We start from the raw sequence: 16061 nt of genomic DNA on the forward strand, positions 1-16061 counted from the left end.
ATGGAGTCTTGCTCTGTTGCCCAGGCTGGAGTACAATGGCGCGATCTCCACTCACCACAACCTCCACCTCCTGGGTTTGAGTGATTCTCCTGCTTCAGCCTCCCAAGTGTCTGGGATTACAGGTGTGCGCCACCACACCTGGCTAATTTTTTGTAATTTTAGTAGAGATGGGGTTTCACCATGTTGGCCAGGCTGGTCTCGAACTCCTGACCTCAGGTGATCCACCTGCCTCGGCCTCCCAAAGTGCTGGGATTACAGGCGTGTGCCCCCACGCCTGGCCCACTGTTTTTAAAGGCACATAAGTCTTTGAATATCAGCTAATTTATGTGTGTAGGCATCAAAATATCTAAGTGAAAAGAAGAGATGTTGAATACATTTTTTAAAAATCACCAGGTGATTCTGATACACCCATGTTATTTACATATAGATTTCTCTTTGTGTATGAGGTGAATCTTACCTTATTTCAGGTGACTGACTAGTCAGACCTTCACTCACATGTCAGTGCTCCAAATTTGGTTATATAACCACTGGTTTGTTGTGCCTTAATCAAATTATGAAAAAATAAGATTTAATATATAAGTTAAATCAAGGTTTATGTATATATTCCATACCTTTTATAGAAGGGTGTTATGTGTTAATGAAATGAATCTTTTATGGGAGGTGGCATCAATTCAAGTTAATAAAGTATAGATGCTTATCTTGAGATTATACAGAATATGTTAATAATATGTGTTCTTAGGATTTCCACTGGACAAAGCGGTTGCCTATGCAAAACTCAGGAATCCATTTGTAATCAATGACTTGAATATGCAGTATCTCATACAAGATAGGTGAGTGGTGAAGTTGGCTGAATTAAGGGACGGAAAAATAACATTAATTTAGTACCTACTGTACACTGACATGGCATCAGGTGTTTTTGCATTATTAATTCATTGTACTTTCAAAATAATACTCAGAAATAGTTATTTATTACCTAATTTTACAGATGAGGAATCTTCATAATTAGGAAGATTGATTAATCTACCCAAAGTCACAAGTAGTTCCCCACGTAGTAGGACAAAGACTTAACTGAGATTGTTTAATTTCCAGAGCCTACTAAACCATTCAAACTTATGAGCACTTTTTCTGTCATGGGACTGATGATGAAATTAGGACTTTACTCATTATAACTAGATTTTTTTTTTTTTTTTTTTTTGAGATGGAGTCTGGCTCTGTCGCCCAGTCTGGAGTGCAGTGGCGGGATCTCGGCTCACTGCAAGCTCCCCTTCCCGGGTTTCCGCCATTCTCCTGCCTCAGCCTCCCGAGTAGCTGGGATTACAGGTGCCCACCACCACGCCCAGCTAATTTTTTGTATTTTTAGTAGAGACAGGGTTTCACCATGTTAGCCAGGATGGTCTCGATCTCCTGACCTTGTGATCCGCCTGCCTCGGCCTCCCAAAGTGCTGGGATTACAGGCTTTAGCCACCGCACCCGGCCTATAACTAGATTTTTTAAATGGTAAAGTATACCTATTTTGAAAAATATTATACTGTATATCTTAGCATTCATTTAACAGGTAAAAAGCATGGATTTCTAATAAATTATAAAATATGAGTGTATTTATGTATTTCATTCAATCGATGTTTCACTCCTATAGCTATTCTCATAATCTCACCAGCATTCTATTTTCTTGTTTTACCATTACAATATGAGATTTTATGTGTATGAAAAATGCTTTGTAAATATGAGACCTTATGGTTTTTTCACTCTATTTTTTCCTATTCTTCCAGAGAGTAACATTATTAATATCTAAAATTTAAAACATTTTCTCTACATTTACATATTAATTCATATATTTTTTTTTATATATATATACAGCTATAGCTATAGAAATGTATGTTCATTTTAAATGGTTTGAAAAGTAAAAGCGTACTGAAAGCCATTTAATCTTGTCACTGTATCTATCATATTTTTTTCCTATAGAAAACAATACATACATAACAATCACATTTTACCAAATTAGAATCACTTTTCTCTAGTATACTGTGAACATTTCTCCATGTCATTAAATACTATTTGAGCATAAGGCTTTTAATGCTTAGGTAATGTTCTATCATTGTGATAATATCAACTTTATTCAGCCATTTTTAAAATACATTTATGTTCTCAGTTTTAATAATTAGTTTCTCAATAAGCTAGAAAAGAATTGTGCATAAATTTGTGTTCTTATTGCTGAATATTTCCTCAGAATACCTTTTTTGAATATTCGAAGTGACATTTGTTTATTTAAAAAAGAAAAAGTGTTGAGGTATATACCCTTTTTAGTTGTAGAACAACAATAATGTCTTTTAAGAAAACTACAATAATATATTCATTGTGAAACGGAGCAATAAAACAAGGATGTTTCCCTTTTTCTTCAGGAGAGAAGTATATAGTATTCTTCAAGCTGAAGGTATTTTACTTCCTCGTTATGCAATTTTGAACCGTGACCCAAATAATCCCAAAGGTAAGAGTAAGAGATTTTAGGTAAGCTTCCTTTGCCACTTGACATACTTTTGGGCCACATTCTTACAATAATTAACTGGAAGGAATTTAAAGAATTCATAGTATTCTATTCCATTTTAAAAAATAATCTAAACAGACAAACATTCAATTAAAAGGTGACACTGAGTTAAAAGGCTACCTAATAATTTAGGAATTATTTATCCTTCTCTTCTTTGGCCTACTTTTGACATATCTCTAAGAATCATGAGTTAGAATTTTGAAATTACATACAAGTAAATTTGTATTGATTAAGGGTGAACAAGTGATTTATCTATGACTATTGAATTAAGTATTAGAAACTTCATGCTACAATGCCAAAAACTAAATACTGGCCAAGAATTTGGAAATACATTTGGCCCTGGAACAGCATGGGTTTGAACTGTGCTGGTCTGCTTATTCACGGAATAAACATGAATTGAAAATACAGGATTCGTGGGTCCCACATATACTGATAGCCAACTTTTCATTTACATGGATTCTGCAGAGCCAACTGTGGGACTTGAGTATGTGAAGATTTTGGTATACGAGGGGGTTCCTGGAACCAGTCACCGCATATGACAAGGGGCAACAGTACTTCTAAGTATTTATTAATATTTTAAAGCACTGTTTGCTCCTTTTTTTCTGGTTATCTAAAACATAGCATGGAAGCTATACCTAACTTAGTACAAGGCAAGATACGTGTTTGAGTTAACATTTCTGTTCACACTTAGTATTGTGGGGAATTTTGATGAATTTATCATACCTTAAACCATCTTTTATTAAAAACTAGGGGGGAGGCAGAACAAGATGGCCAAATATACCCTCCAGTGATTGTCCCACTCCCCACAGGAACACCAAATTATAAACTAGCCATGCAAGAATGCACCTTCATAAGAACCAAAAAATTAGTCCACCAAGGTGGTGCCTCTAGGAGTCAGCAAGAGTTTGTAGCATTCCTGGACTTAGGGCGCCCCCTAGTGCTAATACAGCTGCAGTGACCTCAGGCTTAGATCATAACACTTAAGTCTTTTTTGAATATGTGGAAAGCTTTCTCAAGAAGGATGGATACAAACAAGCCCAAACGGTGAAGACTGAAATAAATACCTAACTTGTAAATACCCAGACATCAGTGAATGTCTACAAGCATCAAGAACATCCAGAAAAATGTGACCTCACCAAACAAACTAAATAAGGTACCAGTTACCAGTCTTGGAGTGATGGAGATATGTGACCTTTCAGACAGAGAATTCAAAATAGCTGTCTTGAGGAAGCTCAAGAACTTCAATGTAACATGGAGAAGGAATCAGAATTGTATCATGAGAAATTAACAAAGAGATTGAAATAATTCAAAACAAGCCAAAATTCTGGAACTGAAAAATTCAGTTGACAAACTGAAATATACATCAAAGCCTCTCAACAGCAAAGTGGATCAAGTAGAAGAATTAGTGAGCTTGAAGACTGGCTATGTGAAAATCCATAGCCAGAGGAGAAAGAGAGGAAAAGAATGAAACACACTTACAGGACTAAAGAGACCTGACAGAGGAGCTTGAACAAACTTGCCAGGTAGCACTTTTCATCTTTTTAGCCCACTCCTTTCTTCGTTTTTCTTTAAGAACTTTGGGACCTACGTAGTTAATAAGGGGAAGGGAAAATGTTAAAAAAAAAAAAAATCTTAAAAATAGCCTCAAAGGGACAAATCCAAGAATTAGTGCTCTTAAAGAGAACATAGATCATGGTAGAAAGTTTATTGAAATAAGCAATAACAGAACTTTCCAAACCTAAAGAAAGATATGAATATGCATAGGTCATAGAAGAATATGAAGATTTAACCCAAATAAGACTATCTCAAGGCATATATTAATTAAACTCTCAAAAGTCAAGGATAAACAAAGATCCTTAAAGCACCCAGAGAATAGATGTATATAACATGTAAAGAAGCTCTGATACAACTGGCAGCTGACATCTAAGCAGAAAGCTTATAGGCTAGGAGAGAGTGTGGTGGCATTCAAAGTGTTGAAGGAAAAACAAAACTTCCAACCTAGAATATTCTATTCAGCAAAATTATCCTTCAAACATGAAGACATAGTAGACTTTACTAAACAGAAGCTGAGGGATTCATGAATTACCAGTATCGTGGAATTTTTCTGTCCTTATAGGATAGGATAGGAAAAAGATCTTACAGATCTTTTACAGGAAATGCTAAAAGGAGTTCATCAATCTGATAGAAAAAGACGTTAAAAATAAGAAATCATCTGGGCCGGGTGCAGTGGCTCACGTCTGTAATCCCAACACTTTGGGAGGCCGAGGTGGGTGGATCACGAGGTCAGGAGATCGAGACCATCCTAGCTAACATGGTGAAACCCCGTCTTTTGTCCGGAATTGGTGGGTTCTTGGTCTCACTGATTTCAAGAATGAAGCCGCAGACCCTCGCGGTGAGTGTTACAGCTCTTAGGGTGGCACGTCTGGAGTCTGTCCCTTCTGATGTTCAGATGTGTTCAGAGTTTCTTCCTTCTGGTGAGTTCGTGGTCTCGCTGGCTCAGGAGTGAAGCTGCAGACCTTCGCGGTGAGTGTTACAGCTCTTAAGGTAGCGCGTCTGGAGTTGTTCGTTCCTCCCGGTGGGCTCGTGGTCTTGCTGGGCTCAGGAGTGAAGCTGCAGATCTTCGCGGTGAGTGTTACAGCTCATAAAAGCAGCGTGGACCCAAAGAGTGAGCAGTAGCAAGATTTATTGCAAAGAGCGAAAGAACACAGCTTCCACAGTGCGGAAGGGGATCCGAGCGGGTTGCCAATGCTGGCTCGGGCAGCCTGCTTTTATTCTCTTATCTGGCCCCACCCACATCCTGCTGATTGGTAGAGCCCAGTGGCCTGTTTTGTCAGGGCACTGGTGCGTTTACAATCCCTGAGCTAGATACAAAGGTTCTCCACGTCCCCATCAGATTAGTTAGATACAGAGTTTCGACACACAGGTTCTCCAAGGCCCCACCAGAGCAGCTAGATACAGAGTGTCGATTGGTGCATTCACAAACCTTGAGCTAAACGCAGGGTGCTGATTGGTGTGTTTACAAACCTTGAGCTAGCTACAGAGTGCCGATTGGTGTATTTACAATCCCTGAGCTAGACATAAAGGTTCTCCACGTCCCCACCAGAGCAGCTAGATACAGAGTGTCAATTGGTGCACTCACAAACCTTGAGCTAAACACAGGGTGCTGATTGGTGTATTTACAATCCCCGAGCTAGACATAAAGGTTCTCCAAGGCCCCACCAGAGCAGCTAGATACAGAGTGTCGATTGGTGCACTCACAAACCTTGAGCTAAACACAGGATGCTGATTGGTGTATTTACAATCCCTGAGCTAGACATAAGGACTCTCCACGTCCCCACCAGACTCAGGAGCCCAGCTGGCTTCACCCAGTGGATCCCGCACCAGGGCTGCAGGTGGAGCTGCCTGCCAGTCACGCGCCGTGTGCTCACACTCCTCAGCCCTTGGGTGGTCGATGGGACTGGGCGCCGTGGAGCAGGGGGTGGTGCTCACTGGGGAGGCTCGGGCCGCACAGGAGCCCATGGAGTGGGTGGGAGGCTCAGGCATGGCAGGCTGCAGGTCCCAAGCCCTGCCCCGTGGGAAGGCAGCTAAGGCTCGGTGAGAAATCGAGTGCAGCGCCGGTGGGCTGGCACTGCCGGGGGACCCAGTACACCCTCTGCAGCCACTGGCCCGGGTGCTAAGTCCCTCATTGCCCGGGGCCAGCAGGGCTGGCCGGCTGCTCCGGGTGCGGGGCCCGCCAAGCCCACACCCACCCAGAACTCCAGCTGGCCCGCAAGCGCCTCCCGCAGCCCCGGTTCCCGCTCGCGCCTCTCCCTCCACACCTCCCTGCAAGCTGAGGGAGTGGGCTCCAGCCTTGGCCAGCCCAGAAAGGGGCTCCCACAGTGCAGCGGCGGGACGAAGGGCTCCTCAAGCGCCGCCAAAGTGGAAGCCCAGGCAGAGGAGGCACCGAGAGCGAGCGAGGGCTGTGAGGACTGCTAGCACGCTGTCACCTCTCAGTCTCTACTAAAAATACAAAAAAAATTAGCCGGGTGTGGTGGCGGGCGCCTGTAGTCCCAGCTACTTGGGAGGCTGAAGCAGGAGACTGGCATGAACCCAGGAGGCGGAGCTTGCAGTGAGCCAAGATGGCGCCACTGCACTCCAGCCTGGGCGAGTGAGCAAGACTCCGTCTCAAAAAAAAAAAAAAAATTCAAGAAATCATCTGAATGTGTAAAACTCACTGGTAATAGCAAGTACACAGATAAATACATAATACTCTTAACACTGTCATTGTGGTGTACAAACCTCTTATATATTTCATAGGAAGACTAAAAGGCAAACCTGTCAGAAATAATAACTACGACAACTTTTTATGAGTATAGAAACATAAAAATAGAGACAACAAAAAGTCAAAACATGGATGGGGGGAAATGGAGTTAAAATGTAGAGTTTTTTAAATTTTCTTTTTATTTTCTTTGTAATCAGAGTTAAGTTGTCATCAATTTAAAATAATTGTAATAAAATGTTATTTGTAAGCCTTATGGTAATCACAAAACAAAAACCTGTAACAGATACACAAAAAATAAAAAGAAATTAAAACATACTACCAGAGACAATTACGTATGTATAGTATTTGAGATAGGGTCTTGCTCTTAACCCATGTTGGAGTGAAGTGGCGTAATCACTTTTCACTGTAGCCTCAACTCCCAAGTGATTCTCGCACTTCAGCTTCCTGAGTAGCTGGGACTACAAGCACAAGCCACCAGACCCAAGTAATTATTTTTTGTAGAGACAGGATCTCACTGTGTAGCCCAGGCTGGTTTCAAAACTCCTTGACTCATGTGATCCTCCTGTCTCAGACTCCCGAAGTGCTGGGGACCATCATGCCCAGGCAGAAAATCACTTTCCCACAAAGGAAGATAGGACAGGAAGGAAGGACAAAAAAATGGAAACCTCAGAAAACAAATGCCAAAATAGCAGAAGCAAGTCTTTACCTATCAATAATAATGTGAATGCAAATGAGCTAAATTCTTGCAACAAAACACTTAGGGTTGCTAAATGGATTAAAAATAAGATCCAACTCTATACTCTCTACATATGATCATTTCAATTGATGGAGAAAAAGCATTTGATAAAATTAAACATCCTTTCATGATAAAATCTCTCAAAAAACTGGGCATGGAATGAACTTACCTCTATGTGATAAAAGCGCTATATGACAAACCCACAGCTAACATTATACTGAACAGGGAAAAGGTGAAAATATTTCCTCTAAGAATTGGAACAAGACAAGGATGTCTACTTTCATCTCTTTTATTCAACGTAATACTGGAAATTATAGCCAGAGAAATTAGGGAAGAGAAAGAAATAAAGGGCATCCAAATTGAAAAAAAAGGAGTTACATTATTCTTGTTTATAGATGATATGATCTTACAGTTAGAAAATCCTAGAGTCTTTACCACAAAACTATTAGAACAAGTTCAGTAAAGTTGCAGGATACAATATCAACTTACAAAAATCCATAGCATTTCTATATGCGAACAGCAAACAATCTGAAAAAGAAACTAAAAAAAAAAAAGTAATCCCATTTACAATAGCTACAAATAAATTAAATACCTCAGAATTCACTTAAAGAAATGAAAGATCTCTTCTACAATGAAAACCATAAAATGCTGATGAAAAAAATTGAAGAGAACACACAAAAAAATGGAAAAATACTCCATTTTCATAGATTGAAAGAATCAGTATTGTTAAAATTGCCATACTACCCAAAGCCATCTACAGGTTCAATGCAGTCAGAATAGCAAAGACATTCTTCACAGAAATAGAAAAAAAAAACTAAAATTTATATGGAACCACAAAAAACTCAGAATAGCCATAGCCAGCCTGAGCAAAAACAACAAAACTGGAGGAATCACATTATTTGACTTCAAGTTGTACTGCTAAGCTATAGTAACCAAAACAGGATGGTACTGGCATCAAAATATAGACCAATGGAACAGAATGCAGAATCCAGAAAAAATACACACATTTGCAGTTAACTCATTTTTGACAAAGTTGACCAGAATGTCCACTGGGGATAGGACAGTGTCTTCAGTAAGTAGTGTTGGGAAAACTTGATATCTATATCCAGAATCAAATTAGGCCCCTATCTCTCTCCATATACATAATCAAAATGGATTAAATACTTAAATCTAAGACCTGAAGCTATGCAACTACTAGAAGAAAACATTGTAGAAACACTCCAGGATACTGGTCTGGGCAAAGATTTCTTGAGTAAGACCTCAGAAACCCAGGCAACCAAAGCAAAAATATACCAATGGGATCATATCAACCTAAAAAGCTTCTGCACAGCAAAGGAAACAATACAGTGAAGAGACAGTCCACGGAATGGGAGAAGATATTTGTAAACTACCCATTTGACAAGGGACTAATAACCAGAATATATAAGAAGCTCAAACAGCTCTATAGGAAAAAAAAAATCTAATTAAAATATGGGCAAAAGATTTGAACAGATTTTTCTCAAAGGAAGACATACAAATGGCCAATAGGTATATGAAAATATGCTCAACGTCACCAATCATCAGAGAAATGCAAATCAAATCTGTGATGAGATATCAACTCATCCAAGTTAAAATGGCTTTTATCAAGAAGACAAGCAATAAGAAATGTTTGTGAGGATGTGGAGAAAGGGAATACTGTTGGTGGGAATGTAAATTAGTAAAGCCACTATTGAGAACAAAATGGAGGTTCCTCAAAAAACTAAAAATAGAGCTACCATATGATCTTGCAATCCCACTGCTGGGTATATGTCCAAAAAAGAGGAAATCAATATATTGAAGAGATATTTGCACTCATGTTTATTGCAGCACCACTTGGAATAGCCAGTATAGAAACAACCTAAGGGTCCATTAATGGATGGATAAAGAAAATGTGGTACCTATAGATAATGGTATATTATTCAGCTATAAAAATAATGAAATCCTGTCATTTACAACAACATGGATGGAACTGGAGGTCTTATGTTAAGTGAAATAAGCCAGGCAAGAAAGAAATATTGCATGTTTTCACGTGTGGGAGCTTAAAAAAAAGATGAACTCTTAGAGCTTGAGCATAGAATACTTGTTACTGGAGGGAAGGGTTGCAAGGATGACGGGGATGAAGTGAGGATAGTTAGTGAGTATAGCAATACAGTTAGATAGAATAAATAAGATCCAGTATTTGGTAGCACAATAGGGTGACTATAGTTTACAATAATTTATTTTATATTTTGAAATAACTAAGAGTGAAATTAGAATGTTCCTAACACAAAGAAATGATAAATGTTTGAGATGGTGAATACCCCAACTATTCCAGTTTGATTATTACACATTGTATGCCTGTATCAGAATTTCACCTGGACCACAAAAATATATACAACTACTATGTACCCATGATGATTAAAAATAACATTTAAAAAAGATATAAAGTAATCATCATCTGAAACAAGAAACTCTTCTTGTCTAGAGATAAAAAATTAACTTTCTAATTGAATTGCTGGCTTACTTTGCATATAAGTTACTTTCTAACTTAAATAACTTCATGTTTTACGATATCTGTGATATGAGTAATCTCACAGTTTTCAGAAGATGGTGGCATTCTTGAGTTACTTCTCAGTCTTTCTTGATATAATAATTTCACGTCTAACTTTGAATTCTGTGGTGTGGTAGTGTGAAATGGTAAGTCTGTAAAATTTTGAAGAACTATAGCTTTTAATGCCATATGTATCATAAATGTTGGCACATGTTATTTACATAAACATGGATAATTAAAATCGAGTAAGTACATTATCCAAGTTTTCTTTCATGGTCTTTTAGTGAAAAAGTCCTCGATAATAATGTGCTGTCCTGATAATATAATAAGAATATGTGATATTTCTTGCAATCGTGTTTGTTTTATAGAATGTAATCTGATTGAAGGGGAAGATCATGTAGAAGTAAATGGGGAAGTTTTTCAAAAGCCATTTGTAGAAAAGCCAGTCAGTGCAGAAGATCACAATGTTTACATTTATTACCCAACTTCTGCTGGTGGTGGAAGTCAAAGACTCTTTAGAAAGGTAACACCTTTGTAACTTTTGTATGAATACTCTTCTTTATACATTGTCGTGTGTTATTAAAAGCAATCAAGCATTTAATTACGGTTAAATATTGAACTCTTGAAAATGTATCATTTAGAGGTAAATTTATAAAACTGATATACTTTGTTAGAAAAGCATGGCATCATTTTAGTTATTTAATGTTGTTAAGCAGAATTTCTGCCTGCAGAATGCCAGGAAAGATACTTGACTTTTCTTTTCCCTCCCATTTTGTACATCTGTCAAACCAGAAATTCACTTAAGCAGTAGCAGTCTTTTAGAATAATGGCCCAGAAAAATAACAGCTCATAGAAAAAGTAACACTAATAACTTTACATACATGAAAGTATACTTAATTGTACTCAAATGCAAATTAAATTGAGATATAATGACATTGTATTACTTTTTGGATTGACAAAGATAAAAAATATTGAGCTAGTTGAGAAATAAGCACACGACCAAACATTGTTGGCAGAAATACAAAGCAATGTAGCCTCTTAACAACATAATTTAGCAATGTATCAGAATGTAAAATGCATATACATATAGCAATTGATGGAAATTCAAATTAAGAACACAGTGAGATACCATTTTAACATCCATTAAAGTAGCAGATATTAAGAAGCCTAACAATAACAAGTGTAAACAAGGATGTAGAACAGTGAAAACTTACACATTGCTGATGAGACATTGTTAAAATAGTTGATAAAGATTTTTCATTATCTTCACAAGTTGCGTATGAGCACATTCTATTAATGAGCAGTTCCACTTTTATTATATACCTTAGAAACACTCATACATGTTTGCTGTTGGGACACATAAGAATGTTGAAAGCAACATTGTTGTAATCACCAAAGCTTGGAAAACAACCTAAACATACATTGATAGGAGAATGGATAAATTCTGGTGTATTTACACAGTGGAAAATTCTAGAGTAGTAAAAATGAACAAGCTTGAGTTACATGCAGCAACCTGGATGAATCTTAGGAACATAATTCTTAATGTTCATTGTATTTCTATGTTCTCTAATATATAAGTTATGGTAACAATAGAGACTACTATAGTGCCAAGTATATAGTAAGTTTTGTTAAATATTTGTGGATTAAAAAATGTATTTGAAAATGTCTAAGATGGAAATAGATGGTAAATAAACTATTTGTCATTTTATCATAAAAATGAGGGAAATAATTTGCTTTTTTATATCGATGGACATCTTTTGTTTTCAGATTGGCAGTAGAAGTAGTGTTTATTCTCCAGAAAGCAATGTACGAAAAACAGGCTCATATATATATGAAGAGTTTATGCCCACAGATGGTACTGATGTTAAGGTAGGATTGATTAAAATAGATTTTAGTTTTATATTTCAAGTTTACCAATGATATCAGAAAAAGTACTTAATCTTTAGCTATATCTAACCTTTATTCTGGATCTCTTTCTTTTTGATTAGGGATTCCTCATGTTTTGTACCATCAACATCTTTAGCAGTCTGAAGCCTATGGACTCTTTTTTAAGAGTAGTGTTTTTAAATGCTTTAAACATGTAAGATTATGATGGAGACAAATTTTATTCAAATATAATAAAATATTTAAAAACCAACTTTGTGTTACACATAATATGTCTTTAAAGGGGCATTAAATAATAAGATACCAGGGATAAAGGTCTAATAACCACCACAGTTTCCAAGCAGTGATTAGTGTAAGTGAGGTTTTGAGATCTGTGACAACTGTGATGTGATATAAAACATGTCTGTCATTTTAGTTGGTGACAAATAGGTCTTAATCGCTTTACCTTCAGCCATTCTCTCTCTAACCAGAATGTTTTCTAAAGTATAAATCAGAGTATGAATCCTTAAAAATTCTCTAGTGGATCCTTATTGACCACAGGATAATAACCAGATTCATAATCCTGCCATACAAGATATTTCAGTCTGTCCTCTCTTTGTCTTATAAACCTCATTTCTTACAGTATAAACTACATCAGATAACTTGCCAATACCTGAATACATCATGCTGTTCATACCTCTTTCCTTTACTTTTCTTCTCTTACCTGCACTCAGATTATGCCCTCACCCTTTTAAAGATGTTCTTTTGGAAGGTTTTTTTTCCTGTAAGTTTTATAGTTATTTGCATCTCTCATTTGTTAAACTAAAACAATTTGAGGAGAGCGATCACATTGTATACATCCTAGTATTCCCTCGTAATACTCAATATAATAGTTTTCTATAGAGAATGAAACTTCACTTTACCAATTTTGCTATATAATGATTACTTACAACCTTTCCCAATGAACCGAAAATTTGGGCATGTAAAATAGAAAGATGTGTCTACTAGCCTGGATTCTGAACTATTTTTTAGTAATTTTTTCATTGTATTTGTTGTCTGTTGGTTACACACACACACACACACACACACACACACACACACACACACATACATATATATATTTATACATTTATTAAACATTTGTGAAAGGTTTATACAGTGGGTCCAGATTATGCCCATGCTGAAGCTCGAAAATCTCCAGCACTTGATGGCAAGGTGGAACGAGACAGTGAAGGAAAAGAAGTAAGATACCCTGTTATTCTCAATGCACGAGAGAAATTAATTGCTTGGAAAGTCTGCCTTGCTTTTAAGGTAAGATATTATACAAGCCTATAGATCCTTATAAAGGTAAATTCTAATTTTCTTTTTTGACTAAGACATTATTGGTGCTTATAATTGGAGAAGTAAACCAAGAAAGTAATTAATACATCTGAATGGTTCATGTACTTTTCAAGGGATTCTTGTGGTGCCAATATATTCTTTTGTATTATATAAAAGAAAACCTGGTCAGTTTATTCAGAAATTAAAAATAAAATTAAAATTCAGAAATGACTCAGCTGATCAGTGTTTTAGGGTTATTGTCTAGCATACTTTTTGAAACTGGCTTTAAGTGTTACTTTCATAGAATTGGTAAGATTTTTTTGTTGAATGAAAACAGTTCTCAGTGGTCTATGTTCATGAAAACAATATAAAAACATTTCTTTTTTTTTTTTTTTGAGACGGAGTCTCGCTGTCACCCAGGCTGGAGTGCAGTGGCACGATCTTGGCTCACTGCAACCTCTGCCTCCTGGGTTCAAGCGATTCTCCTGCCTCAGCCTCCAGAGTAGCTGGGATTACAGGCACCCACCACCATGCCCGGCTAATTTTTGTATTTTTAGTAGAGAGGGGGTTTCTCCACGTTGGCCAGGCTCATCTCAAACTCCTGACCTCGTGATCTGCCCACCTCGGCTTCCCAAAGTGCTGGAATTACAGGTGTGAGCCACTGCACCCGGCCAAAACCATTTCTTGAAAAAAACTTTTTTACTTCTGACATTTGACTAATTCTCTCAATCTATATTAAGTTTCTTCCTAACTACTGTATAGTAAAGATTTAAATAGAAGTACTACAACCTTCCTTTAATGAAGGATAAAAATTTTACCTTCTTGAAATCTTAAAGACTAGTATATATTACTGGTTATTAAATAATAAATAATTATTTTGTGCCTTAATAATTTGAAGTGTCTTTCATGGAAGGAATGTTAGCCTGTAAATAAGTTTTAATAGCTTTATAGAAATCCTTTTATTATGCCAGGATTCTGAAAGCTGTGACAAAAAATCACATTATACTAATACCTGATGATTGAACTTAAAATGTAGATCAGAAAGTTCTTAGAGCCTGAGTGGCAAATTCATGCCTTTTGGCCATTTTCTTCACCCAGATAAAGTAAATTTATTACAGGTGTTCACGAATATGTGGTATTAGGGGTTTAAAAGATCACAGGATTTCGACTGGGCGTGGTGGCTCACACCCATAATCCCAGCACTTTGGGGGTGCTGAGGTAGGTGGATCACTTGAGGCCAGGAACTCCAGACCAGCCTAGCTAACATAGCAAAACCCCGTCTATACTAAAAATACAAAAATTAGCCTTGTGGTGGCTCACGCCTGTAATCCCAGCTACTGCAGTGGCTGAGGCACAAGAATTCCTTGAACCTGGGAAGTGGAGGTTGCAGTGAGCCAACATTGTGCCACCGCACTCCAGCCTGGGTGACAGAGCGACACTACCTCTCAAAACCAAACAAAACAGATCACAAGATTTCCTCTGGAATATGTCCTCAAAACTATTCTCCACGTCCATCCTCCTTTTTTTTTTTTTTTTTTTTTTTTTATTAACATGGTGTAATTTCTGCTAGTGCCAAGTTTTTTTTTTATGAGATCCTTTAAAAATTTTGCTTTTGTTTTTAAACTAAATGTTAATTGAAGAACTTTGTGATCAAATATATTATTTTTGGGCCTCTGTAGCCCCTTATGCATTATTGTTCTACATCTACTTTGTGATGAAAGACTTAAATAATCATATAGCCTCTATAATGTATTTTCGGAGTGCTCAAGTTATGAATAAGTAATTTCTTTCATTTCTTATTATGAAGTAAACCACTATATAGTAATATATTTTTAAGCATTTATAAAATTTGATATGTTCTGATAGGACTAGAAAACTGTGAATCTTAATAATTTAAATAAAACCTTAAAGTTTATAACTTATTTTAAATAGCAAACAGTTTGTGGCTTTGATTTGTTACGGGCCAATGGACAGTCCTATGTCTGTGATGTCAATGGCTTCAGTTTTGTGAAAAATTCCATGAAGTATTATGATGACTGTGCAAAAATACTTGGGTAAGAATTTTTAAATTTTTCTTTTTACCTTCATATACTAGTTATTCAGAAACCAAATAACTGTTAACATTAAATGGTCAGGGTTTTTAAGCATTCTAGAGTAAAGATCAGTGTTCATAAAATGATACCCCCAGAGACTATGCCAGATCCTGAATTATACTTTGGCTTATCAAAGACAGATTAATTTATGATCAGTATAGATGAAAACCTTTAACTTCATATGTTTACAAATACTATAACATGTTGATTATTAGTCAAAAGTTTATTTGTTAGAATACTTTATTCCTCAAATTTTTGCCATGTAGTTATAGTGGAAAAGGTTTTCTTCTACTTAATGGACAAAATTAACATTCATGAAATAAACAGAGTAAAATAGAAATATTTAGAATTCATGACTCTTTTGCATGACAATTCATTCTACAAGCGTATGTTACTTGATGATATTTTCATAAGATTATCAAGTGAATGTAAAAAAATTATTGTAGGTAGAAATGCCATTTTTATATTCTTCAACCTCTTTTCTTTATACCTTGATTCAGAAGACTAGCAAGGCAATAACTATTTTTAAGACATTTCCAGGTATATATGACAAATCCATAGGAAACTTACATTAAAAAATGTTCGATAATTGGAGCTAGCATTTATACTGGTTAAGTATCCCTTATCCAAAATGCATGGGACCAGAAGTGTTTTGGATTTCAGATTTTCAGATTAAGAACATTTAACCCACAGTATGT

General features: G+C 36.6%; 1 protein-coding gene across 13 annotated transcripts in view; it reads left to right on the top strand.

Annotated features, from left to right (window-relative positions):
• The window catches only part of PPIP5K2 (diphosphoinositol pentakisphosphate kinase 2), a 92549-nt gene that overhangs the window by 15859 nt on the left and 60629 nt on the right, over nt 1–16061 (top strand). For all 13 annotated transcript variants that reach the window (XM_034960308.3, XM_024928808.4, XM_063604574.1 and 10 more), the window contains exons 4-9: nt 740–830; nt 2400–2485; nt 10456–10610; nt 11855–11956; nt 13100–13261; nt 15203–15324. In XM_034960308.3, the coding sequence (XP_034816199.2) occupies nt 740–830; nt 2400–2485; nt 10456–10610; nt 11855–11956; nt 13100–13261; nt 15203–15324 (718 nt within the window). The remainder of the gene's footprint in view (nt 1–739; nt 831–2399; nt 2486–10455; nt 10611–11854; nt 11957–13099; nt 13262–15202; nt 15325–16061) is intronic.

Source organism: Pan paniscus, chromosome 4 (genome assembly GCF_029289425.2).
Source record: "Pan paniscus chromosome 4, NHGRI_mPanPan1-v2.0_pri, whole genome shotgun sequence".
Lineage (NCBI taxonomy): Eukaryota > Metazoa > Chordata > Mammalia > Primates > Hominidae > Pan > Pan paniscus.